The 27887-nt window shown below is 49.5% G+C and overlaps 18 protein-coding genes across 18 annotated transcripts in view; 8 read left to right on the top strand and 10 right to left on the bottom strand.

Annotated features, from left to right (window-relative positions):
- B9G98_04174 (hypothetical protein) overlaps positions 1-566 on the top strand; it is a gene marked incomplete at both ends in the record, with an annotated part of 623 nt that extends 57 nt beyond the window's left edge. Inside the window, 2 exons of the mRNA XM_024810731.1 lie at positions 1-246; positions 324-566. The exon at positions 1-246 is cut by the window's left edge and continues 57 nt beyond it. Of these exons, the coding sequence (XP_024666499.1) occupies positions 1-246; positions 324-566 (489 nt within the window). The remainder of the gene's footprint in view (positions 247-323) is intronic.
- A 683-nt stretch (positions 567-1249) lies between these two features.
- B9G98_04173 (Dephospho-CoA kinase CAB5) lies at positions 1250-1933 on the top strand (the record flags this gene model as incomplete). The annotated part of the gene is made up of 1 exon (XM_024810730.1): positions 1250-1933. The coding sequence occupies one exon, from the start codon at positions 1250-1252 to the stop codon at positions 1931-1933; it is 684 nt and encodes a 227-aa protein (XP_024666498.1).
- Positions 1934-3661: 1728 nt separating this feature from the next.
- Positions 3662-4669, top strand: B9G98_04172 (Serine/threonine-protein kinase ark1; the record flags this gene model as incomplete). The annotated part of the gene is made up of 1 exon (XM_024810729.1): positions 3662-4669. The coding sequence occupies one exon, from the start codon at positions 3662-3664 to the stop codon at positions 4667-4669; it is 1008 nt and encodes a 335-aa protein (XP_024666497.1).
- A 7-nt stretch (positions 4670-4676) lies between these two features.
- On the bottom strand, positions 4677-6263 carry B9G98_04171 (hypothetical protein; the record flags this gene model as incomplete). Its single annotated transcript, XM_024810728.1, has 1 exon — positions 4677-6263. The coding sequence occupies one exon, from the start codon at positions 6261-6263 to the stop codon at positions 4677-4679; it is 1587 nt and encodes a 528-aa protein (XP_024666496.1).
- A 54-nt stretch (positions 6264-6317) lies between these two features.
- B9G98_04170 (SAM50-like protein SPAC17C9.06) lies at positions 6318-7580 on the bottom strand (the record flags this gene model as incomplete). The annotated part of the gene is made up of 1 exon (XM_024810727.1): positions 6318-7580. The coding sequence occupies one exon, from the start codon at positions 7578-7580 to the stop codon at positions 6318-6320; it is 1263 nt and encodes a 420-aa protein (XP_024666495.1).
- Positions 7581-7655: 75 nt separating this feature from the next.
- B9G98_04169 (Protein prenyltransferase alpha subunit repeat-containing protein 1-A) lies at positions 7656-8342 on the top strand (the record flags this gene model as incomplete). Its single annotated transcript, XM_024810726.1, has 1 exon — positions 7656-8342. One exon carries the CDS (start codon positions 7656-7658, stop codon positions 8340-8342), a length of 687 nt encoding a protein of 228 aa, XP_024666494.1.
- A 3-nt stretch (positions 8343-8345) lies between these two features.
- B9G98_04168 (Oxysterol-binding protein-like protein OBPa) lies at positions 8346-9659 on the bottom strand (the record flags this gene model as incomplete). The annotated part of the gene is made up of 1 exon (XM_024810725.1): positions 8346-9659. The coding sequence occupies one exon, from the start codon at positions 9657-9659 to the stop codon at positions 8346-8348; it is 1314 nt and encodes a 437-aa protein (XP_024666493.1).
- A 254-nt stretch (positions 9660-9913) lies between these two features.
- On the bottom strand, positions 9914-11407 carry B9G98_04167 (UTP--glucose-1-phosphate uridylyltransferase; the record flags this gene model as incomplete). Its single annotated transcript, XM_024810724.1, has 1 exon — positions 9914-11407. One exon carries the CDS (start codon positions 11405-11407, stop codon positions 9914-9916), a length of 1494 nt encoding a protein of 497 aa, XP_024666492.1.
- A 477-nt stretch (positions 11408-11884) lies between these two features.
- B9G98_04166 (General amino-acid permease GAP1) lies at positions 11885-13627 on the bottom strand (the record flags this gene model as incomplete). Its single annotated transcript, XM_024810723.1, has 1 exon — positions 11885-13627. The coding sequence occupies one exon, from the start codon at positions 13625-13627 to the stop codon at positions 11885-11887; it is 1743 nt and encodes a 580-aa protein (XP_024666491.1).
- A 1191-nt stretch (positions 13628-14818) lies between these two features.
- Positions 14819-15694, bottom strand: B9G98_04165 (Abhydrolase domain-containing protein C22H12.03; the record flags this gene model as incomplete). The annotated part of the gene is made up of 1 exon (XM_024810722.1): positions 14819-15694. The coding sequence occupies one exon, from the start codon at positions 15692-15694 to the stop codon at positions 14819-14821; it is 876 nt and encodes a 291-aa protein (XP_024666490.1).
- Positions 15695-15737: 43 nt separating this feature from the next.
- On the top strand, positions 15738-16139 carry B9G98_04164 (hypothetical protein; the record flags this gene model as incomplete). The annotated part of the gene is made up of 1 exon (XM_024810721.1): positions 15738-16139. One exon carries the CDS (start codon positions 15738-15740, stop codon positions 16137-16139), a length of 402 nt encoding a protein of 133 aa, XP_024666489.1.
- A 17-nt stretch (positions 16140-16156) lies between these two features.
- On the bottom strand, positions 16157-17014 carry B9G98_04163 (37S ribosomal protein S24, mitochondrial; the record flags this gene model as incomplete). The annotated part of the gene is made up of 1 exon (XM_024810720.1): positions 16157-17014. One exon carries the CDS (start codon positions 17012-17014, stop codon positions 16157-16159), a length of 858 nt encoding a protein of 285 aa, XP_024666488.1.
- A 91-nt stretch (positions 17015-17105) lies between these two features.
- B9G98_04162 (37S ribosomal protein S7, mitochondrial) lies at positions 17106-18099 on the top strand (the record flags this gene model as incomplete). Its single annotated transcript, XM_024810719.1, has 1 exon — positions 17106-18099. The coding sequence occupies one exon, from the start codon at positions 17106-17108 to the stop codon at positions 17907-17909; it is 804 nt and encodes a 267-aa protein (XP_024666487.1). The 3' UTR covers positions 17910-18099.
- B9G98_04161 (High mobility group protein 1) lies at positions 17963-18911 on the bottom strand (the record flags this gene model as incomplete). The annotated part of the gene is made up of 2 exons (XM_024810718.1): positions 18812-18911; positions 17963-18655 (listed from the first exon to the last, which is right to left on the bottom strand). The coding sequence occupies exons 1-2, from the start codon at positions 18845-18847 to the stop codon at positions 17963-17965; spliced, it is 729 nt and encodes a 242-aa protein (XP_024666486.1). The 5' UTR covers positions 18848-18911.
- A 1122-nt stretch (positions 18912-20033) lies between these two features.
- Positions 20034-22127, top strand: B9G98_04160 (Acyl-coenzyme A oxidase 2; the record flags this gene model as incomplete). Its single annotated transcript, XM_024810717.1, has 1 exon — positions 20034-22127. One exon carries the CDS (start codon positions 20034-20036, stop codon positions 22125-22127), a length of 2094 nt encoding a protein of 697 aa, XP_024666485.1.
- An 893-nt stretch (positions 22128-23020) lies between these two features.
- Positions 23021-25618, top strand: B9G98_04159 (hypothetical protein; the record flags this gene model as incomplete). Its single annotated transcript, XM_024810716.1, has 1 exon — positions 23021-25618. The coding sequence occupies one exon, from the start codon at positions 23021-23023 to the stop codon at positions 25616-25618; it is 2598 nt and encodes an 865-aa protein (XP_024666484.1).
- Positions 25619-25712: 94 nt separating this feature from the next.
- B9G98_04158 (hypothetical protein) lies at positions 25713-26765 on the bottom strand (the record flags this gene model as incomplete). The annotated part of the gene is made up of 1 exon (XM_024810715.1): positions 25713-26765. One exon carries the CDS (start codon positions 26763-26765, stop codon positions 25713-25715), a length of 1053 nt encoding a protein of 350 aa, XP_024666483.1.
- Positions 26766-26832: 67 nt separating this feature from the next.
- Positions 26833-27810, bottom strand: B9G98_04157 (Protein MSS2, mitochondrial; the record flags this gene model as incomplete). Its single annotated transcript, XM_024810714.1, has 1 exon — positions 26833-27810. The coding sequence occupies one exon, from the start codon at positions 27808-27810 to the stop codon at positions 26833-26835; it is 978 nt and encodes a 325-aa protein (XP_024666482.1).
- Between the last annotated feature and the right edge of the window lie 77 nt (positions 27811-27887).

The raw sequence follows: 27887 nt of genomic DNA, 5'->3' as shown, positions 1-27887 counted from the left end.
ACTGAACCCTGTATCACTTCTGCCGCTTCGCAGAACCTCAACGACCCACTATTGGGTTCTATTGAAGCTGTTCGCCATCCTCTCTCCACCTTGATCAACCTTGTTCGTGCCTACCAAGCTGCAGATGGATTACAAGGTGCATTGGGCATTCAGCAGAGTTACTACCCTCTCTACACTCCGGTTATGAGCTTGAGCTCAGCTGCTGCTAACCACGCTGTCGCTTCACCTAACGATGTCGTGGCCTACGTAAGTGCGCTTAATACTCTTGTTGGAGGTATCAGTACTTTGATGAACAAATTGAATGAGAAAGCCAACATTTCCAGGGGGTTGGTGCTGGCTCTATCGTTGTTGCCGATATTACCTCCCTAGCGAACCCTGCTTCGGCGATTGAATCGAATCTCTTCACGGCTATTCCCTATAATGCACCATGTGATCAGGTAACAGTAGCACAATCTGTGGCCAGCGAGTTTTCATCTGTGTTTGCGGAGGCTGCTAAGGCCTACAAGATCAGTAGTGGAATTCCAAGTTTCCCTGCTGCCCCTACTAGCTGTGCTGTTTACTGCTAAGGGTATTAGATTGCTCTATGCAGACGATGTTTCATCAGCAGATGCTGATAAGAGTGTAATACACTTATCCAGTCTTAAACTATGTTGCACATTGAAATCAGCACACACAGTGTTATATTAGACAGGTGTGGATGTTTTTGGAATACTTCTGACATTTATGTTTCTGGTATAGCGTATTTGACACGAGGGCCGGTATCAAACTGCAAGCTTTAAAGCTGCCGGCTGGCGATCTGCCGGAGATCGAGCTTCTTGAATTCAATCTTTCGCAGCTGTGTTTCACCTTTTGAAATAGGTTTTGTCAAACGGCTGGTTTCTGGTGCTTGATCAATCTCAAAACCAGAGATAAAACACTTGCCTAATTAGATACTTTTAGCAGGTTATGCTCATTCAACCGATATAAAACCACCAAGGCACCCCATTGATCAGTCAGAGTAAAGACCGATAGAGAACTTTGTCCGGTTTTAAATGCGCACTGAACTTAGCTGGACGGTGGTAGCACGTCTCGTCGGACAATTCACACGTTCAGAGGGTTCGTAACATGCTGCGTTTATTGATTTATCTCATTAATTAAAATCTACTTCGAAACTCTCTAAGAAGTTGTAAGTCTTTACGTGGCCGAGGGCTAAACACACTCGCCGTTGTCTATGGGAATATTGAAGCGTCGTTGACACGACTTAGTAACAATGCTAATACTCGGTTTGACTGGGGGGATTGCAACAGGCAAAAGTACAGTATCAAAACGACTGAGGGATCATTATCAAATCCCAGTTATAGATGCAGATGTTGTTGCTCGAGAGGTTGTCGAGCCCGGTACACCTGCTTATCGCGGTATAGTGGATTACTTTGAAAGCATTACCCCTCACCTGCTTAACGAGGATAAAACGCTCAACCGAGGTGCCTTGGGACGGACTGTTTTCGAAAATGAACAGCACAGAAAAAAACTGAACTCAATCGTTCATCCAGCTGTACGTAAATCAATGGCATTACAGGTGTTGAAAGCCTGGCTGACAGGCCACTCAATTTGTGTTCTTGATGTGCCGCTTCTATTTGAATCAAAGCTGGACAGGTTCTGTGGTACAACTATCGTCGTTTCTTGTGATGATGACAAGCAACTGAAGCGGCTTCTTTTACGGGATAAAGAGCTCACAGAGACCGATGCGAAGAACCGGATGGCGAGTCAAATGAGAGTTCGAGATAAAGCTAAGCTTGCAGACATTGTTATTGACAACAATGGGACCATAGATGAACTTTACTTGCAGGTCGACGAAGCAATCAACAAGGTTAGGCCTTCAAAAATCAAGACGCTTCTTACTCTATTACCGCCCATCGGACTACTGTTTGCGGCAATCTCTTATTTTTCGCGTTAAATATTCAAAAGTTAGTAGAAAACGTTGAACTTTGATCACTGCGAAATCGTTCAATTCAATTGAGCATTGCAATATAAGGTTTCTTCCAATGCGCTCTTATCAGTCGCAGAAAATTGATCATGCGATGCATCAAAGGTTACACACACTCATCAATCTGCGGTGTCGTTTTCCAGAGAATCGAACTCCAGAGAATGCGAACATACACAATGGGTTGCGGGTTACTTGATAAATAATTGATTCCGATAAATAAATACTATTTGAAGGGTGCTTGAATAGAAACGGGGGCAAATAGTGCTGCCACCCTAAAACTAAAAAAAGAGGTATGGGCGTGGCAGCGATGCGAAAGGAATGCCGACAATAAAGCAAGACAGACAAATTGGATTCAAACAAAAGATCAAAAGAGAGTCTGGGTGTCTTACAGCCCGCCGCCGGATCGATCAACGGTCACAAGGAGGTCCTTGGAATTGCGAGGCACGGCTGGACGATAGCAGAACCAGCGGACGGCGAAGAAAGAGGCAACAGTGGCGGTGGCGGCACCAGCTGCGATAGTACTACCGTGGTTGACAAGTGGGCGGAACATAGGCAGAGACATGACAATTGTTTTCTTATATGGGATTTTAGTGGTGTGATGCGGGCGTTTATATATTACTTTTGGGACCATATTTGTTGGGAAATCTTCCTGCAGCGCAATATGCAACGCTGACGCCAGCGAGCATAGGGGCCTTCTATTACGTGGGGCACGTGATCGGGATCAAACAAAAGTTTCACGAGGTCACGGGATTTTAAAGTCGGCCGTGATGATAGATTCAGTTTTCATTAGACAAGAGGTGGCTTATTGAAAATCGAAATTTTAGAACCTATTTTCGGCGACCCCTCGACTAAATGTCGGAGCCCCAGTATGCCGGTGCACGGCTTTCGATAGGTACCATGGTATTAATGACGTCACATGTCTTACTTTTTGATCTCTGTGTTCTGGAAGATTGCGAAGATACAGGGCGCTTTCTTTAGCTACAGCGAAACCTGGCAAATTCTGAAAGCTCTGGAAATCTTGCTACAAATACACAGTGTCTAAAATAGAAATGTTAGTTCACTTGGCACCGCTTTGTATAGAACTTCGCCGAACCCTGCAGCGTCCCGCATGGACAGTGGCCACTTTTTTTCCACATTGGTTAATAAGAAACTGCAATGGCTAGTTTTATTGAAATTTTTTCCAAATTAGGGTTAATTCAAAATAGATTCGTGTATTTAGGGCGCTCATTATAACTTAATTGCACTGCTCAACGAAAGGGAGGGGCCACGTGACTATACCCCGGGGTTAGTTGGGACCGTTGTAGTCGTGTGACATTTGGCCACCCCACGTCTTCCACTAGAAACTCCCAATCGTCAGAACCTTCACGATGATTAGTAAAAACAGACTAAGACGCGCCTACATGCTAAAGAGTCGGCCCGCATCTCATCCGTGATTCCGGTCTTTGATTGCAACTGCGAGTACGAACCGTCCGGGTGATACCGCTGCCTATTTTCTGCTGATTCAAACATGGCACATTTTGAATGCACACAAACTGATCAGGCCTACCTGATGCCTGAATCAACGAGATGTTACACTATGATCTGTACCGTGACAAAGCGGATCCAATGGTATGAGTAATGTCATAATATGGAAATGTAGGTCTACAAGTACAGTGTGGGTAGGGGCTCCCGAAAGTAAACAAATAAACTCTCCGTCGAATGATAAGCTCAGATGCAGAATATATCCGCGCGGGGCGAGAGAAAGATCAAACGAGCCCTAATAAAGCACGGCAACCCTTTGTACCAAACACCGTATTGAGTCCTCTTCAAGCAAGCCGCTTGAATCAACGTCAGGGGGCCTATCCCGCGAAGGGCCGTATCGCATTTGAACTCGGTCCAAACTCATATTCAGAGATAGGCAAACAATGGAATCTGTCTGATTTTGAAATTGGGCGTAAATTGGGTCGCGGAAAGTTCGGCAGAGTGTTCTGTGTTAAGGAAAAGCAGACGGGATACATTTGCGCCTTGAAATGCATGAACAAGACTGAGCTGGTGGAGTACCGGGTTGAAAACCAATTTCAACGTGAGATTGAAATCCAATCTAACCTTCTGCATCCAAACATTTTACGTCTCTATGGCTACTTTCACGACGCTAAACGTGTGTATTTGATTGTGGAGTATGCTGTAAAGGGTGAGCTGTATAAGCACCTTCAGGCGGCTGGCCGCTTCGATGAAGTCAAAGCTTCGAAATATATTTATCAAATGGCAGATGCATTACAATATCTGCACAAAAAGAACATCATCCATCGAGATATCAAACCAGAAAATATTCTGGTCGACAGCAACGGAGACATAAAAATCTCAGACTTTGGATGGAGCGTTCATTCAGCCTCTAGACGCGCAACCATGTGTGGAACTCTTGATTACTTGCCGCCTGAGATGGTTGAGCGTAAAACCCACGACTCTCGAGTGGACATTTGGTCGCTGGGTATCTTGACTTATGAGCTACTTGTGGGCACGCCTCCTTTTGAAGAGGCTGGACAGGAAGAAACCTACAGACGCATCTGTAAAGTTGATCTGAAGGTTCCATCGTTTGTACCCAGAGACGCGGTGGATCTCATTGAGAAACTCCTCAGACATGATCCGCATGAGCGTATGGAATTGCGACGAGTCGCTAGCCATCCTTGGATTGTGCGAAACAAGCCCTTCTGGGCTATGGCTAAGTAAATAAATATCATGAGAAATGGAAACTGAACTCATCTTCGTCGAGATTGTGATTTGTGGATTCGCGGTCACTATCGGCGAGAAGAGAATCATTCTCCAAAATGCTGTTGTCTAACCCACTACTGCCAGCCTTAACTAGACTGACAGAGCCCATCTTGACCGGGGCGTTGCGTTTGAAAGCCTTAAAGTTCGGCCCATCATTCCAAGTCTGACTGGGTGTGATATCTGTGACCTGAGGAACCTCATCCACTGCTATACAATTTTCGACAAGCACAAGATTTGCCAATTCAGGGGTGCTGGGTATTGACAGTGGTTCTTCTTCGTAGTCTTCTGTATCGACATCAATTGGCCTGGCAAGACGTTTACTCGGCAAGGGCAAGTGGACGATTTGACGCTTTGGTATGGACTTGGACGGTACGACGGGTTCTGGGTCACTCACATAAGCTGGTGCCGGGGGAAGCTGAGTTTCTAACTCCTTGGAATCGTTTAGATCGTTCACAACTCTGGCACTTTTAGCATCGAACTGCCCGAACAAGACGTTCGCAAGTGGCTCGACTCGTTTTCGTTTTTGACTAGGTGGTGAATGCTCAAACAACGTATTTGCGACTGGCACGATTCGTTTTAGGGGTTGGCTGGCTTGGGTTGGCTGCGATTGCGTCATGAACGTTAGCATGTCCACAGCTCTTTTTGGCTTGCGAGCCCTTGACCCCATAACTTTGATCGGTGTTTTGTCTCTAATAGAGACTAAAAAAGCAGAAGGGTCAACCATGTTTCCCAAATTTTCAGCTTTGGCTTTTAATTCTTCTCTTGGGGGCTCGATCACCAACATGCCTTTTTGCCATGGGTCAGATTTGAACACGCATTTACCTCCTGCTTGCTTAATTATTGGTTCCAATGCATCATACTGGCCCTTGTCGAGAATATAAAATGTGTAATTGGCAAGGCAAGATTTTCTGGTTTCATCAGGGGCGAATTTCGGATCCGCAAGGAAGTCCAGAGGCTGTGGGAACTTGGCAAAATCAACCTCCATCTCATCAGCTGCATCTGCAATTGCTTGAGAAAATTGGAGTGAAACAACCGGAAGACCTTTAGCCAGAGCGTACAGCAGCTTTGTTGAAGTCTTGGCGGCTTTCAGGAAAAATTTCGTAGATGGAACGATGTCAGACACGACTTTTATATCCATAGGCTCCACTAACGAAACGCATTTGTTGAAATCCTCAGTTTCGCTTGTAGAAGCCGAAAAAGTGATGGTCTGAGGGGCCCATTCCAGAACAACTTTTGACCTTGTACCCACCAACAAAGTAGCGATCTCAGAGCCTGTGGGAACCATCGCCGGAGAATTGGGCTCAAGAACAACTGAATTAAGCTGTGAACCAAAGCGCGAACCCAAATCTGTGACTGTAACGCGCGACTTGATCGAAACTTGACCTGCAGACATTGGCTGTGTTTTAGCGATAGAGATTGTGATATGGCTCCGCGATACAGACGGCTCCTTAATCACAATGTCGCTCTCACTTTTGGAGGATCTGCCAACTGTATAGGTCTTTCCTGGTTTGAGCCATTTGCGACGTAAACCATCGATATTTGCGATCCACATGACAAATCCGACGAAGCGATATTAGAAAAAAAAAGGTAATTAAACTATACATATTTAGGCAAAAGTTAATTGAACGCCAAGGTGGAATCCTTCGCGCGTCACATCACCATGATGAGTTTTTAAAGGCACAACATAGAGCATTTCACAAGTAGCAGCGTCAGTGTTGTAAGTTAAGCCGACTGCTGCGGAAACAACAGGAGACGATTTGGCGAGATTGTTGAGATTATCTTGGAAAGTTTTACCACAGTTGCTTTGCAAGGAACCGGTGCTCAGCAAAGCGGTCAAACGCAGAGGTGAAAAAGGCTTTCCGGGCACTTTAGCAGTGAGAGTACCTCTGCCCTGGTAAAAGGCCTGGCCGCCAATGAAATCTTGGCCGTCTTTGGGACCCATTGAATTGAGGGCAACGCCATAGACATCTTTGACACCTCCGAGAACAAAATTGTCAAAGATTCTAGCTTCACCCTTCATGAATCCAGCAGAAACCCCGAAATCAGCGACCAGAGCGCCACTCTTACAGAGCTTCTCGAACACATTGAAAGAGCCAAAAATCTTGGTATAGGCCGAGTCACCAGGCTTTCCAGCAAACTCTGTGACGGCATTCAGTTTGTAGTTGCTACCGATATGTTGAAGGCCGGCCAGCGCGGATACTTTTACAGAATTGGCACCTGCAGCCGCCCGAACGGTATCGGAAGCGGCGTCGCCCATTGAATGAACATGGCGGGAGACGGCTTCGATACCAAGATCGGCAGTTAAGGACTTGGACAAATTGCTGGTAATTTTAGCTGACAATCCATGAGATGCCAAAGCATAGCCGCCCCATGGCCTATCCTGATTGAAAAAGAACCCCTGGACAGCCAACTTGGATGCACCCAGTGGCATCGGCACCGAGGTGGTAACTGAGCCAGAACCCAAAGCGGCAGGGTTCGAATAAACACGACCAGCAAGCTCGACCTGCTCACCAAAGCCCAATCGGTTGTGGAAAATCTGCTGGCCAGAGAGCCCAGCAATATCATTGTTTGAGACAAACTGGAAAACGGTAGGTGAGACAGGCTGCGTGTTTGAAAGGATAACTTGCGTTTTCACGGCGCGAGGCACCACATTTGTCGAGCTTTCGGCTGTGTCGAGGCGATAGCGAACGTCACCGAGCACAGACAGGCTGTGAGCCACAGGGTCCAGGCGCTCGTAGAGCTCGTAAAGAGTTGTTGCCGTTAACAGTGGCTGAACTCTCCGCGAAAGAACTGCATCACGGAACTGTGCGCCATTAACAACCTCGACTGTGTTGATAATCGGCTCTTGCGAGTGAGCTTCAATGTCCATTGATTGGTTAGGTCAGCGAGCGCACCGGAAAGTTATATCGCACTTTACGGGTAATCCAGTGGCCTCTATCGTGCAATGCAGTGGTTGAAGCAATGGGGGAATGTCGAGGAGATCGAAATTTTGCCGCAGTTTATACTTGGGGAAGACGATTGGCGGCTGCAGCAAAATGTCATTGGATTCTCTGCTATCTATTTATACAGCTTGCACCACACGTATCGCGAATTATGGGCGTCAATTCGGGAACTTTCGCAAAACGAGCAAAACCAGATCTCGCTGGTGGCCCTATTAGCAACTACTGAGCACCTGACTGCCGTCAACGTTCGCAAGGAGCTTGTGGAGGCTGGAATCGTTACCCCGGCTGACGAGCTGCACACCCTAGATATCCTGCTTGGGTCACCATTGGTCAAACATTCCAAAAGCCCCATGCTGTGGTTTCATCGAACGTGGTTGCTTGAAAAGTATCCTGAACTTGTTGAATTGGAACACGAGCTAAGAATCGTCTCAAAGGCAGCGCACCATCACCCGAAAAACTATTATGCATGGTCCTATGCCCGCCGTTTGGTCCGCGATAGTAACCGAGAACGAATCAGTCAATGGGCCTGGGAACTGTGCTGTGCAAATGTCAGTGACGTGTCGATGTGGTCGTTTCTGGCCGCAGTCGATGCATCCAGAGCGAGCCAGGCTAGGCAGATGGACGAGAAATGGCCGCACGAATCCATCAAAATGTACCTTCGACTAGTTGGAGAAGATGTATATATATAGCATTTAAATTGTTTCCTCAGCATCGACAAACTCATCATCCTCAGCCGGCTCACTTGAGGTCGAACCGCTCGCCAGATTAGCCACCTTCTCAGAAACAGGTTTTGAAAAGTCTTCGGGGAATTTGTCGCCGGGAAGAATGGGGACATATTTTCTGAGCAGCTCACCACGTTTCTCTGGAGGGGTCTTTTTGAGAAGCTCGTCTATGCCAATGATGTATTGTAGGTTGCCGTCTATAGGTTTGAAAAGACGATCGTGGTGCTCGGGAATGATGCCGTGGGACCGCTCAGACCGTAATGCACGCTGCTCGTCTTCAATCTTGGCCTTTTCAGTAGTAGCAGTATTATGGTCGCGATTTCCCAAAGCATCAGTGACATGGCGCCATAGTCTGCGACTCTCATGTTCACCCTGTTCTGAGATGGGTCGGACCTTGGGCGGGACACCTCGGTCCTTTGTTGCGTCGAAAAAGACTTCTGATTTGCCTGTACGGAGGTCCTTAATGTTCAAAACTTCGTTCCATTTACCCGTAATCTCATAAAGCGTCTGACCGTTTTTCGTAATAGTGCCCTCGACGGCATGCCAAGTTCCCGAAATGAACCCCTTGACCTTAAACTCGATATCAAGCTTCATGCCGGTTTTTTTGCACTCAACGATAGCGTGGTCACCCATTTCCAACTTGAGCGAGCCCAGCAGGATGTTCCGAGCGTAAATGTTGGGCTGTGTGATCGAGTAAGCCTCATCGTGGTTCTCAAACATCAGATAGCCGATACCCTCCATAATTGAGGCGGCAGAGTTACCCAAGAAGCGGCTGTAAGGTAGTAACAAACCATCCGCGCGAATGCCATGCTCGGGGATAATGTAAAAGTAAGAACTCTTAGGGGGGTGGTGGCTTGTCTGTTCGGCAACGTAGTAGGCCTGAGTTCCGTCCTCCAAATCCCACCAGCAGCTGAAGTACTCACCAAGAATGGGATTAAGAGGTTTCTTCACTGCCTTGGGGGCGATGTGCCAGCCAGCCATGTACCAGCGCACCACCTCCACGAAGCGGGCCTCTGGAGTTGAGGCCTCTGCGGCCCGGATAAGCTCCTGGGGATGCTGCATAAGGTTTGTGATGCGCTCTAGCATGGACTTGCGCTCCAGAATGAACGTAGGCAGGGTGATACGCGACAAATCTGCACCCGGCCGCAGCTGGGTGATGATAGCAAGAATGATGTTGCGGTTGCCGTCGTCAACCTCGTCGACATCGTCAATATTGTCGTAGTTCTCCTGCTCATTGTGATGAGAGTGTGACTTTTTGTCGTGTCCTTTCAAAAATGACCGCATCTTGATTCCAAGCTCTCAAATTTCCTGCTTTAATCCGACTCTTCTTTCTAAGAGTTGAAAGGTGAGGACGGATGACGGGACTGAAGCTTAGGCATACTAATCGCTGCCCCCTCCCCCCCTCGTCTAGGGTTTGGTTAGGCAAGGGGGGTTTTGGGAGACAGGCCGATGTGCAGAAACGGCTTTTTCTATGTTTGCCCTGCGGCAAATATATTGCGAGATTTTTTTGGTTGTAGTGTTTAAAATAGCTACTGAATTTAATGCTCCAGAATCGAGAGAGAGCCGGTAATGACGACATTTTCCAGCACCGAGCCATTGGGAACATGGATCTTGTTTCCCTCCTCGCACACCACGATAACCGTTCCCTTGAGCTCGACGTTGCGGCCAAAGAAGACATTACCGGTCACTGTGAGGTGATCGAGTTCGAGGATCTTGGGGATCTGCGGGAACCGTTCTTGGAAATTGCTGACCTTCTTGAAGTGAGGGCCGAGCTTGATCAAGGGTGCACCTCCGAACCGGCGGGGATCAATCGACAGAGATCCGTGATCTAAAGTGTACAAATCGCTCTTGACCACGAGCAGATCAGAGCAGGTCTTGACGGGCAAGAAGCGGGTACGGGGAACATTAATACCGCGCGAGTTACGGAAGTAGCGGATTGCAGCACCCACTGCAGTCTCGAGCTGCAGCACGTTTGTTTCATGGCCGCCGTGGCTGATTGACTTGGGGTTTACAATGATCTCCATCTCGAGCTCGTTGTTCTCGAGAATGCGCTTCATGGCACGCAGATCGATCCACAGATTATTGGTGTTGAAGTACTTGAACTTCTTGATCGACTTGAAGTCCTCCACGTGCTCCTTGGGCACCTGGGCAATTTCAAGCAGCTCAACTTTGCCATTGTGGTCAATCAACGTACCACCCTTGACATCGGCACGGGTTTTGTCTGTCAGCTCCATAATGTACTCGCTTCCGCTCTCGACCATGTGCTTGAGAATCTCAGTGTCCACGGTGGCCCCGAGGTTATCACCGTTGGATACAAACAGAACCTCTTTGCCTTGTTCGAGAAGCTCATCGAGAATACCGGTACGCAAAACGCTCTCGTACAGATCACCGTGACCGGGAGGGTACCACGAATCGACCGGATCGCTGGGCGAGTCGGGCAGAGGCAGCAGCGTGTCCCGGTTGATGCGGGGGAACCGCGACTGATTGAAGGTCCTGATATCGATGTTTCGGCCACGGTACTTTTCAATGATAGTGCTAGTATCATCGTCAGTGTTGAAAGAGTTCATGAGAATGAACGGAACATTGGTGCCATGCTCCGAGTTGAGATACTCGATCTGGCGCACCATGAGATCCAAGAATGTCTTGCCGTCGCGGACTTCGATAATGGACTTGGGACCGACGCAGCCCATGGATGTGCCGAGGCCACCGTTCAGCTTGAGCACGGCCAACTTGTCCAAGTACTTGGCGCCGTCCCGAGCCGAATTCTTGACAAGCTCGCCGTACTGCACGACCTGCTCGGGTTTGGGCGTAGCAACAGTGTCCCAATCGAGTTTATCGCCGCTCACGGTGGACAGCAGATAGCGTTGGTACATCGAGAAGAAGTTGTCCATTTCAAACTCGAAGCTGTCCCGCTCCTTCTTGTCCTCAATTTGGTCCGCAAGTCGATTCAGAGCATTGCGCATCTGGGCGGCTGCAATGTTGGTGGATGCCTTGTCCAGAGCCAGGGTACTTGCTTTCTTCTGACGAGCCATTCCGATAAATTGATCTTTTTTCCTAGAGGAGTTGAAAAAATAACACTTTCCCGCAAACTACTGAGGGGTTATAAGGTAAATGTCCAAAACATGCGGTGGACATTTTTTGGGAGCAATCGCGCGGTCGAGCGGTACCCTTACCCACATTTCCCGGTTCAGGCGGTGGGGTGGTGGGTGATTAAAGTTTCGAAACTGACGGGGAAACTTCAGGGTAAGTGCCCCAAAAAAACTTATAAATCCCCTGGCCGATTTAGGTAGCGGTTTCTTTACTCCAATTTCTGCCCCACTTCGCTTGTGTTCGTAGGATGATGGGTTCTGGTGACGGAGTAGAGAAAGCCCTGCGAAAAGTTTCTAGATTTGATACTTCTTGAACCGGACGCAGGGATCGTGGAATGTGCTCTTGAAGTGCTCAATATTTAATAGTATTTGGCGTGGGCGCATAAACTACATTTCGTGCTTTTCAATAATACATAATAATCAACAGAAAAAGTGATACAGACGCCCGAAGATGTTCTTCTGAGCAATCATAGCTTTCTCTTCGGCAATCTCTGCCCGCAGCTGCTCACGGTCGGCAACGCGAACACCCGTCGTGACGTCGATGTCCTTGACGCGAACATAGCTCCAGTGGCGGGTCCAGAGCTTGTGGGCAACAAACAACGCGAGGATGATGAAGAACGACAGGTAAGCCTGGAAGAAGTTGTAGGCATCCGCGCTCTTGGTGGGGAAAAGTGACACCCAGAACTGAACGATGAGAACAAACACAACGAAAAGGAACCCAACGAGGCCGCCCCATTTACCGAGAGGCGCAACATACTCAAGCTCGTCGAGGCCGATGCCGTTGTGCTCAAGGGCCATCCGGTGGCGGAAGAAGCACAGGTTGATAGACCCCCAGGTCATGAGCCCAGAGAGACCGGCCAAAGAAGACAGCCAGTTGAAGGCCTTGGAGAAGTTGGGGGCGGCGACAACGAAGCCAATTAGACCTACCAGAAACACGAGGCCGACAGCCAACACCGGGCGACCTTTGCGGTCGATCCACAAGAAGAAACGCGGAGCCTGGCCCTGAGCAGCCAGTGACACAATGGTACGCGAAGAACCAAAGACAGCCGCATTACCAACAGACAACAGAGATAGCAGAATAACAGTGTTGAAAACGCTAGGCAGACCGCTGATACCAGCGTGCTGGATAGCAATGACGAATGGAGACGCAGAGCCGTCCTTGGCAGTTCCCAAGCGGGGCTCGGTGTAAGGAACAAGTAGGCCGACCAACGTCAAAGAAACAACGTAGAAAATAAGAATACGCCAGAAAACCTGCTTGGTAGCCTTGGGCAGGGCCTTATGAGCAGCCTTGGTCTCTGCAGCAGCCAGACCGGCGAACTCGGTGCCCGAGAAGGCATAAGCGGCTGATACAAATACCTTAAACACACCTTTCGCACCATGAGAAAAGGCTCCTGGATCTCCCCAGTACTTACCACCAATATACTGGTGGTTTGGTCCACCACCGCAGACAAGGACAATGCCCAGGATAATGAAACCAACCACGGCAATCACCTTGATCGCCGACATGACGACCTCGACTTCACCGTAGCCGCGAACGCCAAACAAATTGACGAAAACAATAACAGAGTAAAACAGTGCAACCCAAGCGGCTTTGTTCACGTTTGTAGCGCCGTTGTCGTCACCTTTCCAGAAATCAATTGTTACAGCCGCGGCAACCATCTCAGTGGGCAAGTTCAGCGTCCAGTGGATAATATAGGTCCAGCCTACGGCGAAACCCCAACTGTAATCAAGGAAACGAGTATTGTATGCAGAGAACACACCGTTTACTGGGTATCGGACACCCATTTCACCGAGAGCAGACATGGTCAGGTACATGAGAACACCGACCAGGCAGTAAGAAATCAGAATGGCAGCTGGACCACCTTGGACTAGAGCGTTACCGGAACCCACAAAAAGACCAGCACCGATAGAGCCACCAATAGCAATCATCTGCAAATGGCGATTCGACAGCGAGTGCCTGAGGGGGATTTTGGTAGTCGCGGCGATAGCACGCTGCTGCGGAGTGAGGTCCTCATCATCATCGACAATGCCAACTGGGCGGAAGCTGTCAATAAAACTGCTGAACAGGTTCCCCTTTGTCTCTTCCTCGGAGCCCTCATAAACCGAAGTCTGCTCCTCGACCTTGGACACGACAGGAGTCTTTTTTTCGAAATCTGACGACATAAAATTAAATATGGGGCCTCAGATAAGCGTTCAAAAGCGATCGAAGTAACAGAGAAGGTGTATTAATAAAAAAAAACCTGATCGAGGCCAGTAAAGGCGCGGGGAAAACTGCAGGATTTTTTCCCCCATTTTCGCATCGATCCTGCCGTCTTCATGCAGAAGGTTCAGGGTATGCCCTAACGATGATCGTATCACCTGGTTGTTGAATGAGCTGCCACGGCCGTAGCACGCTGCAGCACGTCAGCTTATGCTACGGAATTCGTGGGGAATCAGTACTAAAAAAATTCCACGTTTTATGCTGGCTAGTTGCTTCAAACCAGGGTCCGTAAAACTGGGACGGCTTTCGAAATTTGAGGAGGGCAAGGGGAATGCATAAATTTTGAGACGGGATCTGCTGAATTACCGTTTGGACAGAAAAGATGTCATTGCCAAACGCGGCGATTGAACGGCGGGCTAAGCTTTTAGTACTGGTTGGATATATCCAGACACTCCGGCAGCGAAAGTTTTTTTTTGATTTGCACTCGTCTTCGCAAATTATCCCCCACACGCGCACGTAGATTCCCTCTGGGTTCGAGGTGCGCTGAATCACCTGCAGTTTGCATCGGCACTTGCACATCAGGAGGTCATGGGCAGAGCGTATTCCAGTCAGGTGAGTTCGAGAGGACACGGTTAAAACACGGTTACTGTGTTTTTGTACATGATTGAAAGGATTTCGGTTTTTTTCTGGCTGGTATGGCTTTTATCCGGGCTGTTTTTGTCCTTCTGTTCATGTCCTTTTGTTAGGGTTCGGGTGAGTCTTGCGGGGCCCGCACTCACACGACATAGACATCACGCATGTACAAGAATTTACACCAGGAGATAGCCGAACCGGCTTTTTTGAGGTGCAGAGTAAATCTTAAGCTCTACAGACTTCCACTGACCCGGCGGTCTCTCGGGCACTCGGCCAAATAGTTTCTCCGTCTCCTGTAAGGGCACGCACTATTCTTCAACATCAAGTCATAAAACCACACCCACAGTCTTGGCTGCGTCAATATTGTTCGATTATGCTTACTTTTTTTACTGCTCCGGCTATTGGCGCTGGAAAGAGTTTAAACAGGCATTATCGCACAGATATGGGAGGTGGACTATGGAGTCGTCTATAGGCTAGCTGTAAAAAAAAATAAAGAAAGTACATCGCCTTTGCTAACGCGATCAGTCGCTATCGTCCAAAAACCGCAGTGTAGCATCCAAAAAGCCCTTAGGGTTCTCAGAAATTACCCAGTGCCCAGCTTCGATATCGACCACCGTGAATCTGGGGAAAAGGTCGCCCATAAGAGGAAGAGCCTCGTCAGGCACGAACCTCGATTTAGTTCCTCTGATCAACAGAGTTGGGCCTGAGTAGCGATATTTTCCGGGCAAGTAGTCAAACTCTGATACATAACCAAGCGATTTGCCGAGAATATCCAGCGGGATCTGGGACGCGTACTCACCGTCGTCATTTTTCTTGAAATTCGCAAGCAGAAACTGCTGGATTGGTAGTTCCGGAGCGTACTTGGCCATGATTTCAGCAGCCTCTTTCTGGCTGTGTGGGCGGGCCCGATCCACCGCTTGCATGCCCTGGACATACCGCGGGAACTCCGAGCCAAGCGCAGTTGACAAAGGACTGTTGTCGACAGGAACGAGTTTGGACACGAGATTTGGTTCTTTCAAAGCAACCGCCATGGCTGCCCGGGCGCCCATGGAGTGACCGATCAGGATTGGCCTGTGAATGTCGAGGTCTGCAATAAATCTAGTCACGTCGGCAGCCATAGCGTCATATGTATGCACTTTAACGTGTGGAGACTCGCCATGGTTGCGCATGTCGGGGCAATATACCTTGCAGTTCAGCTCACGAGCCAAAACTCGCGAAACGGATCGGTTGTTTGTCTTCGTGCCAAAGAGTCCGTGAAGAAACACAATCGGGGCACCCATAGTCTCTCCCCGCGGCTCCCACAGATCGTACGCCAGTGGAACAGTCTCAATGTGTGTGGAATATAGTCTCAGCCCAGGCAGAACCGAGCTGATTCTCGTCGACCCGGTTCGCAGCATTTTGGTTCGTCAGCACTGAAACCTTTGACGGGGATAACCGAGGATGGACGAAACAGCCTCGACAGGAGCGGTCGCCAATTGGGCTGCCACGAGAGAAGAAGTTATAGAAATGGTGGCCAAGATCATCAAGACCGATTTCGACCCGGCTGAGCCGTTCAAGGATCCGCTCACGGGCACCGTTCGCACGGTCGACCAGCTGAGGCTGGACTTCTGCCAAGCGCTCTATGGGTTTGAGTCTGCTCCGTTCACAGTGCAGCGAATCGCAGAGCTGACCCTGGAGCCTACAAAGCATTTTGGAAGAAAAGATGTTATCAAGTATTTACATGCGCTTCTACACAATGTCCATGTGACGTCCACAGTGAACGACTTTGACGCAGAAGAAGATATAGACCACGAATCCGAGCGTGGGGTTGTGCTCTCTGACATCGAGTGGACGTCTTCGTAGTTTAGAGATTAATTTAATTATTGCTGTCCGCTGAGGACAGACACAATATCATCCTTGGGCCGAGGAGCCAGATCAGGGCGATTCCACTCAGCCGGGAACTCGTGCTGAGGGTACAGGCTGCGGCGGCGTGCCCGACGTTCGTTGGCAGCCCGGGGATCAAGCGGCACGTCCTCGAAAGTGTCTGATGGGTCCTGGGCGGTCTGCACAAGTCGCGAGTACACGTAACCAAGGTAGCGCTTATTCTGGGCCTGTTCGGGGAAGCGGTCGCTTGAAATCTTGATCTCGTTCCGGTCCGGGTCGTATCTGGGGCCCGCAAGCAGCTTGAGTTTGTGCAGCTGCTTCTCACCCAGACCAGTAGAGTCAGGAGAGAAGGTCAACACTACTTTACGTTCAGCCGGGTGCGATTCGCCAACAAACGTGTAGTGCTTGAACTTGAGATTCTCGTTTTTGGCCGGTCGCCGATACTCCGTAGCGAACTCAGAGAGCTGGGGCAGAGTGTACGCGGCAAGACGCACAAATTCACGGTATGTGCGGTGCTCTTCGAGCTGCAGGTGACCAGCCGAGGGCAAATCATCAAACTCAAACGGCCGGTTGAACTCGGCGCCTGTGGGAGTCGCAAACATCGCGATATCCGCTGCATCAACGAGCATCTTCTCAGCAGCACTCACAGCCTTCTTTGCATGCATACCGGGCTGGACGCCGTCGTAAACCTGCTTAATGAGTTGCTTGGGCACACCGAGTTCGCGAGCAGCTGCCTGCAACTGCGCAAAGTCCTCGGCAGACTTCTTGTAGGTCTTGTCGGCCTCCATACGCTCGAAACTCTTCTTCAGGATATCCTTGGCTCGCGAAGAGTACTGGCGAGCAAACCGACGCATTTCTATTCGTTATATTTCCTTGCGAAAATTGGTTTGGTGCGGGTTTTTTCAGGATGACAGTGGGTGATTTGGTAATTTTTCATCTTTTGTCATGCTGGGGATGATAAGATTTGCCGCGAGGAGAGCGGCGATTTGTCCGTCTCGCGCGGGGATTTTGAGCCAGAACGTTCGCTCCGCATCGTCCAAGGCCGCTGATGGAGTTGCTGACTTTTTGGCGTCGGTCAACGGCAAGCCAGAGGGCCGCGAACAGGCTGACAGCGAGGCCAAGGCTTGGCTTGAAGCCATGAAAGAACTACGGGATGAGTTCCGCCCCGATAACGAGCCATACAAGCCCAGCAAAGTTTTTGCACCCGAGGGATCTCGCGACTATAATATTCTCATCGATGCGGCCAACAAAGAGGCCGAGACGTTCGAGCCTACGCTTGCCCAGATCGCTCAGTTCGAGGCACTCAAAGACAAAGCTATTGCCCCCATGATGGATGAAACAATGGAGTACTTGGTTGGTGTCATCACTCGCCATGGGAAAAAGGCTCGGGCCCGCCGATATCTTAGCGAGGCTCTTTACTTGGTCTACTTGCAGACTCGCCAGGACCCCGTCAAGCAGCTGAAGCATGTTCTTGAGAAAATGGGCCCACTCATCCGCATGAAACGCTTTTCAGATGGTGGTGCCCGCGCAGAGCTTGTACCGCTGCCTCTTTCAGAGCGCCAAAGAATGCGTCAAGCTTGGGACTGGATCCTCGAGGCCTCAGACCGACGCCAAAGCCGCTCTTTCTCCGTTCGGTTGTCCGAGGAGATTTTATCTGCTATTCAGGGCAAGAGTCCTGGATTCGAGAAGAAGGTCACCGTGCACAAGACGGCCATCACCAACCGTGCTTATATCTCGCTCTTGAAATAACCAACATATAAAGAGTATTGTAAATAATCAAAATAACATTTATAGCACAAAGTTTAGGGAGACGAAGGGGCGTCCTTGTCCTTCTTCTTCTTGCGTTTCTTCTCACCCTCACCCTTGCGTTTCTTTTCAGAAGCTTCAGCTTTGGGTTTCTTCTCCGGGCTAGCTGGGGGTTCCTCCTCAGCATCGGACGCAGCAGCGGCGGCAGCCGGCGCGTCTGTGGGCGTGTCGGCAGATGGCCCGTCTTCTTGACTGGCCTGTTTACCCTCATAGGCTTCGCGAAGTTTATTGTACTTGGAAACAGCCTTGGCGTGATCATCTTCCAACGTCTTCTTGTGTTTAGGATCGAGCTGTGTCCATTTCTCGTGAACCATCTCATTAAGCTCAGACATTGTCAAAGGATCCTCCTTGTTGGCCTCACGTGTCCGGCGAATCTCGCGTTTGACCTCGTTACCAAACACAAGATAAGCGGGGAGAGGGCGTTTTGGCGCATTGGGGTCCTTCACCTTGGTGACCCGTTTGCGCTTCTTGGGCTCGGCAGCCGCATCGACGGCAGTCGGAGAGTCCGCGGCTGCCTTGACAGCCTGAGCATCGGCCAAGGCGGCAGCCGCCGCATTGATAGGCGCAGCAAGCGAATCATTCAGGCCAGCCGCCTCAATTTTATCGCTACCGACAAGATTCACGAATTCCACGATAGCATAGGACGCGTCTTGGGCGGCTTTAGACAGCGAAAATAGCGAGCTCACGAGCTGGAATTAGTATTTGGGTTGGACAATGAAAATCGACGGTAGTGATGAAAAAATACACAAACAATAGTGTATAATGTCGAATCCTTAGGCGGTTCCTTCCTCTGGGTTGGTCCGGAGTCTCACTTAATTCATTACTAGGTCTGGTCTTGAACTTACCGCGTCTTTGGCACCCTTCAGGTCTGTAGTAGTCATTTGGTAGACAAGGGAAAATTCTTAGGGCGCTTAGTGATATAAAGCAACTCAACTAAAACGAGAAATAGGGTTTCACTTACTCTCTGTCAGCAAGGCCAGAATGCTGACTGAAACATTCCAGCGCCGGCCATCCTGGGAAAGCGCTTTTAGGAAAGGCTCATGGGTTCGTAGTAGTAATTGGCAGTAGGTGGTAATCTTTCAATGTTTTTTCCATTTAGGGAATGTTTCAAGATGTTGCCAAAAAAACGGGTGCTGGTTCTTGGGCGTCCATAAGACGTGTCTCCTTCTGGCTCACTAATGTCCTGAATGCTTTTATGAAACAAGTACAAGTTCCATCCAGCTTGAGTTGAGCAAGGCGACAGTCTATAAACTAACTTTTTTTTTTCTTTTTTTACAATGGAGTATGGGTTCGAGTCTCCTCGTCAGATAGACTAGACAGTCCTTCTCCTCGGAAACACGTGCAACGAAATTGTTCGTTTTGCCCAAGCTCGGTTCATACAAATTACTAGATTTTTATTCACGTGAAGAAATTAAACGGCCAAGCAGGTTTACCGGGTTTCAAAGTCCATACCCCGCCTCCAGTCTCGGCATCTGGGGTGCATTGCATGTAGAAAGCCTAACGTCCAACTGTGTTTTCCGGTTGCCCTAAAGATCTTGAGACATTAGCCATCGAACACAAGCAGGCGTGCCTCTAAACTAGTGTATATAGGCGTACTATATAATGAAACTTTTGTTCAGAGAGTTCATGGCCTGCATTTACTGGCGAATGTATGAAGGTCTATCACATGTGCTTGAAAAATACGCACAAATGAGCTCATGGTGGCTCTGCCCCTCATCGAGTATGCGTAAGCCGTGGGCTGATTTGATCCCAAGAGGTCAGGGTAGGGCACGGTAGTGCGCTCGAACTTGCCGAGCAATCTTTTGCGTATGCCGAAGCGGCCAAATTGCGGGGCAACAGAGTCAATTAATCGGAACAATAACGAAGCTGTGCCAGTGCATACCTCCAGTTTCACACGAGCGTATCAGCTAGGAAATATCGGTTGCGGGACCCAACCGCAAATTTCGGCGCCTCGGCATTGTCGCAGGCTTATGCATGGAAGACACCGTTATATAAGTTTGCGGGGCCCCCGGACTCCATTTTCTCTAAATTAACATTGCCACATTCGCACAAAAAACAAATTCAGACATGAAGGCTAACAACACAGCTAGCCTTTTGAAAGATGGCAAGGAATTGAACACCTTCACGAGACCAGCAAGCGACATGCAAGCTGAGCGTGACCGCACCTCGTTCCCCGTCCGTGAAATGACACATTTCTTCAACAATGGCAAGGAGAACACTGAATTCCTTGAGAAGCTGTTTGAGCGTATCCAGCGCGACCCTGCCTTCAACAATAAAGACTTTTACGACCTCGACTACAAGCCGCTTCGCCAGCGGACTTTTGAGCAAATCGGCCGTATGTGGTCGTACCTCGATGAGCTGGGAGCCGATTCGCCCCTAGCTCGCCGTTTCCTGTCTCCATTCGGCATGATCAACCCTAGTGCTCAGACCCGTGTTAGTGTTCACTATGGTTTGTTCGTCTCCGCCTTGCGCGGCCAGGGTACTGACAAGCAGTACGAGTTCTGGAAGAGCCAGGGCTGCCTCAGCCTCAACCGCTTCTATGGCTGCTTCGGTATGACTGAATTGGGACATGGCTCCAACGTTGCTGAGCTTGAGACCACTGCTACCTTCGACAGGGCTACTGATGAGTTCATCATCCACACCCCCAACACCGCCGCAACAAAGTGGTGGATCGGTGGTGCTGCTCACTCTTCTAACCACACCGTCTGCTTTGCTCGCCTGATTGTTGACGGAAAGGACTACGGTGTGCGCAACTTTGTCGTGCCCTTGCGTGATCCTGAGTCCCACAATCTGTTGCCGGGCATCGCTGTTGGCGATATCGGCAAGAAAATGGGCCGTGATGGTATCGACAATGGCTGGATCCAGTTCTCAAACGTCCGCATCCCCCGTACCTACATGCTGATGCGCTACTCTCAGGTCACTCCTGAAGGCAAGGTTATCGAGCCTCCGTTGGCTCAGCTCACCTACGGTGCTTTGATTAACGGTCGTGTCGCTATGGCCTATGACTCTTGGGTGTGGGCTCGCCGCTTCCTTACCATTGCCCTTCGTTACGCTGCTGTCCGTCGCCAGTTCTCTTCCACCGAGGGCCGTGAGGAGTCCAAGCTGCTTGACTACGTGTTGCACCAGCGCCGCTTGATTCCTCTGTTGGCTCAGGCTATCGGTATTGAGGCTGCTGCTACTGAGCTCTACCGCCTGTTCGACGAAGTCACCCACCACCAGGCTTCTTTGGATACTTCCGACCGCAAGGCGGTGAGCGACATGGTTGATAAGACCAAGGAGCTGTTCTCTCTTTCGGCAGGTCTCAAGGCATTCTCGACCTGGGCCACCGTTGACACTATTGATGAGTGTCGCCAGGCTTGTGGCGGTCTCGGTTACTTGAGTGCCACTGGCTTCGGTCAGGGCTTTGACGACTGGGTTGTCAACTGTACCTGGGAAGGCGACAACAACGTTTTGTGTCTCTCCGCTGGCCGGTCTTTGATCCAGAGTGGTTGCAAGGTTTTGGACGGCAAGCACGTCACCGGTGCCGCTGATTACCTGGGTAGAATCAAGACACTGCGCGGCAAGTCTCTTGCTTCCGGCGATCTCCGTGACCCCAAGGTCTTGGTTGGGGCTTGGGAGTCTGTCGCCGCCCAGGCTGTCATGGATGCCGCTGAAGCCTACAAGAAGCTGCGTGCTCGGGGCGTTTCTGACAAGGCCGCCTTTGAGGAGCTGTCTATTGACCGCTTCAACATTGCGCGCCTCCACACCCGCTGCTTCCAGATCAAGGCCCTGTTCCGCAAGATCGCCAACGCGAACCCTTCTATCCAGAAGGTCCTGACGAACGTTGGTCTTCTTTTCGCGCTGTGGTCTATTGAGAAGAACGGATCGCCCTTCCTGCAGTACGGATTCTTGACCAGCGACGACATGAACAAGGTTATTGACCTCGTAACGTTCTACTGTGGTGAAGTCCGCGACCAGGTCATTGGCATTACTGACTCGTTCAATATCAGCGACTTCTTCCTGAACTCGCCTATTGGCAACTACGACGGCAATGCCTACGAGAACCTCATGGACAGCGTAACCGAGCGCAATGTTCCGGGTACTCCGTGCCCATACCAGGACGCTATGAACGCATTCTTCAAGCGCACTCCCTATGAGCAACCCAGGCTCGATGAGATTTAATAAGAAAACGAAGTGAGGGAGGGCGACGAGTCCCTCGAATATCTATTTTAGTTTCGAACTACTGTTAACAGAAATAAGCTTTATAACAATTTTGAGCAAGTTCTGGCCCGCCACCTGTGGGGAGCTTATATGACGCGTGCTAACTGTTAGAGCCTCATGCAGAAACCCTGCATTCGGTACGAGGGGTACCGCAGCATACGTTTACGCGAGAGACACCTTGACGTATTCAGGGTCCCTGGGTGGCAGAGACATGCCAACCCGGACGTCCCGGTGATACTGGCTGCCCCCCAAAAATGGTCAAATTTTTATGCGGAATCCACTAAAAATAGGTTTTGGCCGCCTGTTGTGTGCTCCCGATGGCTTCTGCCAATCTTTTTCCTCTGCGCATCCGATCGGCTACGGCAGCTGACGCATTTTAGGATCCCGGAAATAGTTTATTTTTAAACTACGAGTGGGCGGTTATTACCAAAAACCCTGGTGTGCGTGGAAACTGTTGGTGACGCAAGTTGAAGTGTTTTCTGAAATATCTGGCCTTAATTTTCGTATTACTTTCTACTCGTCGATGATTGGAGGCAAATCGAACATTCCTTCAAACGGCACTGCTAGAGAAAATCCATAAGCGTTTAAACCTAACTCAAACCCTTACCGCCGATTTCTTGTCTGTTGGTGGCAGGGGCCCCCCACCCCTGCGTGAGTGCAAATCCGGCTTACGCAGCACAAGAGAAAAATCTCGGAGGGGGGCGCGTTCTATTATTCACTCTCCTTATTACAGCACTAGTTTTTGTTGCTTTTCGTAAAACCACCCTACGATTGCTAACAGACAGTACTAGTCAACAAAGAGTGCTTCTTTCGTCATTAATCACTTGACACAACCGCTGTTAACGTTTGACCCAATGGTGGACGACCAGGACAATCTGATCCCGCTCCAGGACAGACACCGGCCGCACAAGGGGAAATTGGGCCTTATCAAGGCTTTCCGGCAAAAGAGCTGGAGTCGTGGTCTTCGAACTAAAAAGGGCGAGCGTGTGTTGTTTTACATGGTGATTGCAGTCGGTATCACCACTCTAGCCTTCAAGCTAGCGACCTTGGGGCTCCACATTGCTTTATACAGCACATCGGTATTCAGTGATTCTATTCCGCTCACAACGCCACGAGCATGGTACGGCTTGACCGGTGTCAGCATTGGCATTGTCCTTGTTAACTCGCTCTTCTCTGTGTGGAAGCACGCCAGATTACGCAAGTTCATCAAGCAATCGGAGTCGGCTTCCCTTGAAAAGGGATTACCAGTGGACGCAAAGATCTTGCCTCCGAAAGCGACTCTATTCCAAAATATTGGCATTCTTTCCTGCACAGTTCTGAACTTGTTCATGCTGGTCACCACGATTGCTTTGCTAGTCGATTCGTCGTCACGAATGTTGGAAAATGATTACACGGCAGTTTCGCTGGCACTGGAGGTCTTGGAGAGTTTTGCCGCTGGACTGAGCGCTATTTTCACCATTTTGGATATCATGTACCTGTGTTGGACGGTGTTTATGTTTTCGCAGAGCATTCTGCTCGTCGTGTCGATCCTCAACTTTGTCATTGCAGTCTTGACGGTCTTTATCAATGACCTGACTCGTGCTTTGGTCAATTACAATAACGACGAGAATCCTTACTCCATTTTCGATGACGATAATGGTACAAGTTTCAATGTAAACGTCCATGCATTCAGCCATTACCGTGTGTATCCTATGTTTGCTCTTGTTGAAGGCGCTGTTGGATTAATGGGCGTCGGCATATGTCTTGTCGTTGGTGCTAGCAATCGGTTGACCGTCACACTCGCGGATCTGATGCGGTTTTTCGTGCTCTGTTCCATCGTGTCCAGTATCCTTAATGTCGTTTGGTTCGCAATGTCTTGTGCAAATACCGGGCTTCAGACAAACAACCCCTACATGCACGAAGCTATTATTGCAAACCCGGTGTTGTCCTCTGTTGGTTTCTGTCTTTTAATTATTGGTATTCTTACCTGTGCACACCTACAAGCTCAACCACCTAATAAATTACGGGTTCAACCGTATCGCCTGGATAGTTTGACTCCTCAAAAGCTGCGGGCCTGGGAAGCGCTGATTGATCAGTACAGTCGATCTATTCCAGGTGCCGCGTCCGGTAAACAAGCACTGGACCTTATGCAGGCATATGTCAAGTCACCCATGGACGGCATGGATTGCGTAGTCCTCCGCGTTTACGACGAGGAAGTTCGAGACCGAGAACAGGAAAAGTCATACGAAAAAGTTCGTGCGTGGCAACAGCTTGATACTCAGTCGCTTTTTGAAGATAACGATGGGGTGGCCGATGTATTAACTCTTGTGCCTAGCGATGGGTCTCCCGCCGCGGGCGAGAAAAAGATGTCAAAGAATGCAGCTAAGCGGGCTGCTCACAAAGCGGCTAAAAAGCAGGCAAAGGGTAACAAGCGTGATAGTATCAATTATCCTATCACTGCTGCACAGAACACCAACGAGCTACAGGCCGATCTCGAGTTCAGAGCAGAGCTGATGGCAACAGAGGCTTTGGTTATGCTCACTCAGATTCACGAGTATGACTTGACTGCTCCCATCAATGGACGGATGGGAAAGTGGCTGCTCAAGACACTGGGTGTCGAGAGTTGGTCGAAGCTGCTGGTAGTCCGCATGGGTCTTCTTGCTACCCATTGGCCATTCAGACAAGCCATTTTTTATACAGCGCCTACGAAGCGACCAAACGCGCGGTCTGCGGCTGTCTTGCAGGCAATCGCCGAATGGAATATCAAGCGGCCTCGTGCAGAACGGTGCACTATGCTACTTGACCCTGTCCCAGCTTACAATGGATCAGAACAAAGCATCCAACCTTCAGGTTGGCTCCCCACCTATGTCCCACCTTCGCATGTTGTTGATCTCCGAAAGTTCAAAGGAAAGCAGCTAACTGATTACTTGAAGGCCATCAAGTACCGCAACCAGGCTGTTGCGTTCAATAAAGCCAACGGCGAAGTTGTGGAAACTAGCGATTTCTCGTATGAAAATTGTTCAATTGTCATGAACTTGTGGCACAAGATTGCTGAAAAGCGCACTAGTGAGGGATACACGGCAGTGCTCAAAGACCCCAATGTGGACTTCTTGATGAGCTTGGGTGACAGCGAAAACAATCGCAACTCTTATCGCAAGCTCTTGTTCTTGAAGGTCGATGGCGAGGTCATCGCATCTGCTGTATTGTTCTTCCTAGGCGATACTATCACGTCGGATATCCAAGGACTCGACCACGAAAAGGCTCGCCAGTTCAAAGCTTACTTTGTGATGATGCAGGAAACAATCGCAATTGCCCTGCGTGATAACATTTCCTTTGTCGATTTTGGCCCTACCACTGGTAAGGCCAAGATGGATATCGGAAGCAGAGAAATCCCGCTCAAGGGTGCTATTTATGCGCAGCAGCCCCTATCCACGATGGTTCAGTTGTTTGCTGATCAAGTTCACAGCGGCTAGTTCAATCCAAATCCGACTCATGTTCAGCTGCTTTATATTTACTTGTTTTTATGGTCTTCATTCATATATATATATATATATATATACACATATTTTACGTAGAATGTGATCTTACTCGGTGAATATGCACGGCCTCTTCGACAACTTCTTCGACGGTTTCGAAATGCAGCGAGTTGTAGCCTTGTTCGGGGACCTCGTCGATTGATTCTTGTCGATTGATGACCACGAATGAATAAAATACTAGCGCTGCTCCAACAAAATACAAGCTGGATCCAAAGCGGTGATATAGCGCCATTTCTCCAAGTATCGAGAGAGGTATGGTTGCGCTGAGCCCGACGGTGACCACCAATGGGCTTGTTAACAGCATTGCCAGAACCCAGCAAATGTCCGACACAAATATGACGACACCATTGAGCCCGATCAAGATCCAGTCTCGGGAATTGGGTGGGAGGGCAAATGGCTCTACGCCGATATAATCAAGCAGAATCAAAAACGGCCACAGCCCAACGATGCTGAACAGTCCCACAAAGCCAAAAAACAGCTTGGTGTTGAGGTTGCTTTCATTGCCTACCCGGTACTTAAGGAGCGTGGTATAGACGCCGTACAGGAAGGCACTGCCAAGGGCGAGTAAATTCCCAAGCAGGGCATTGTCTGGGGAGGTTTCCTGCTTGCCGTCTTCGCTGGAAACTAGAACGATTCCGACAATCAGCATAGTGAGGGGCCAAAGCTTCGCCAGCGAGAACTTCTCCACCCCACACCATGAGCCGATGATGAGAGTAAAAAACGAGGATGTGCAGGAAATAATTGTTGCCGATTGGACGGTGGTGTAGACATATGACGCATTATTCAGTAAATTCGCCATATACCACAGCAGGCAGAATTGAGAACTGAGGGTGGCCGTTTTGCGAGTGGAAAACTGACTGGTCGTCTGGTCATGCGGGTCTTTTTTCTTGGCTCGCAGCGCCGCAGGAAGGTACGCTACCATCAGTCCTGTGTTCAAATAGGTAATAAATGCTGGCTTGTGGTAATCTTGACCAATGGCATTAACAAAAAACCCACTGGCTACCCATAGTACAACCACTAGTCCCAGTAGAGATAGGCCTAACGCCCATCGACGGTTCTCCATATAGTCAGCAACTTCGGACATTTCTTATCAGTGCAGTTATATTATGTTCATGCTAAGGGATGATTAAAAAAAAACCAACAAAAATAATTTAGAAACTCCAGCGATCACCAGCAACTGCTGTTGTTTCGGTCGTGGCCAGCGCCAACTCTTGAATTGAGTCTGTTCGGGTTTTCACCAGTTCTTCGGCGTTCGGGTGAGCCCGCACTCGGCTCAGGGCACTTTGGGCTAACGAGTAGTCTTTGAGTCGCATAGCTGCATCGAACAGTCCTACAGCTGCTGCTCCGGACTTGTCTGTAACAAGGGCCAATGCCAACCAGTGTTTTGCCAAAGCCGCTTCTCCAAAGTAGTTGAGCAGCAGCATGCCTAGAGGAACGAATGCATCGCTGAGCCCGTGAAATGCGGCCATTTCCAGGTGGGCCCTTGATGCTTCACGATTGGCTTCACGGAGCTGTGCAAGGAAAAAGTGGCAGTCGGCAACTTGGCGAGAATCCGCTGCATGTTGGCAAGCTTCTGAAAAGGCCGACAGGGCTCTGCTCAAATCTCCCTGTTTGAAGGATAAATGTCCAATATTTCTCCAGCACTCTGTTTGTAGCCTGTTGTCTTCTAGTCCATCGTCCACTGCAAGTTGGTAGAATTTTGTAGCTTGAGCGAGTTGACCCAATTTGTAGGCCAAGTCGCCAGAGATTTTGTATGCAAGAGGGAATTTGCGGTCCATTAACTTTTTCAACAGATCAGAGCCATCTTTCCAGTCCTGTTCGGTGGCTGATTTCTCGCTTAAACGAGCGCCGCATAACAGGGCAATAGCCGCTCGATCCCCCATTTCAGCCGCCGTTTCCAGCAACGCCATCTCGGCCTCGACAGCCAGTCTGCTCACTGTGGACTCTCGCCGCCTCCATGTTTCTAATGCTCTTTTCAAAGTCACTAAATCGCTAGCGTTCACGCCTTTCGGTAGCCGGGTCTCTGCCAAACACGAGGCAACCGCCTGCGATGCCTTGTTGTAGCTAATGGGAAGCTTGAGCTCGTAGAAATACTTGCGTAGCACCCGTTTGGGTATCCCTGCGATCATCTTGCACCAGCTTGCGGGAAATTATCACCTGTCGTTTTCCCCAACCTCTAAGCGGTTGACTAAAAGCCCCCTGCCAG

The sequence above is a fragment of the Wickerhamiella sorbophila genome (genome assembly GCF_002251995.1).
Source record: "Wickerhamiella sorbophila strain DS02 chromosome Unknown contig2, whole genome shotgun sequence".
Classification (NCBI taxonomy): Eukaryota; Fungi; Ascomycota; class Dipodascomycetes; order Dipodascales; family Trichomonascaceae; genus Wickerhamiella; species Wickerhamiella sorbophila.
This window is presented reverse-complemented; position numbering and strand designations above follow the sequence as displayed.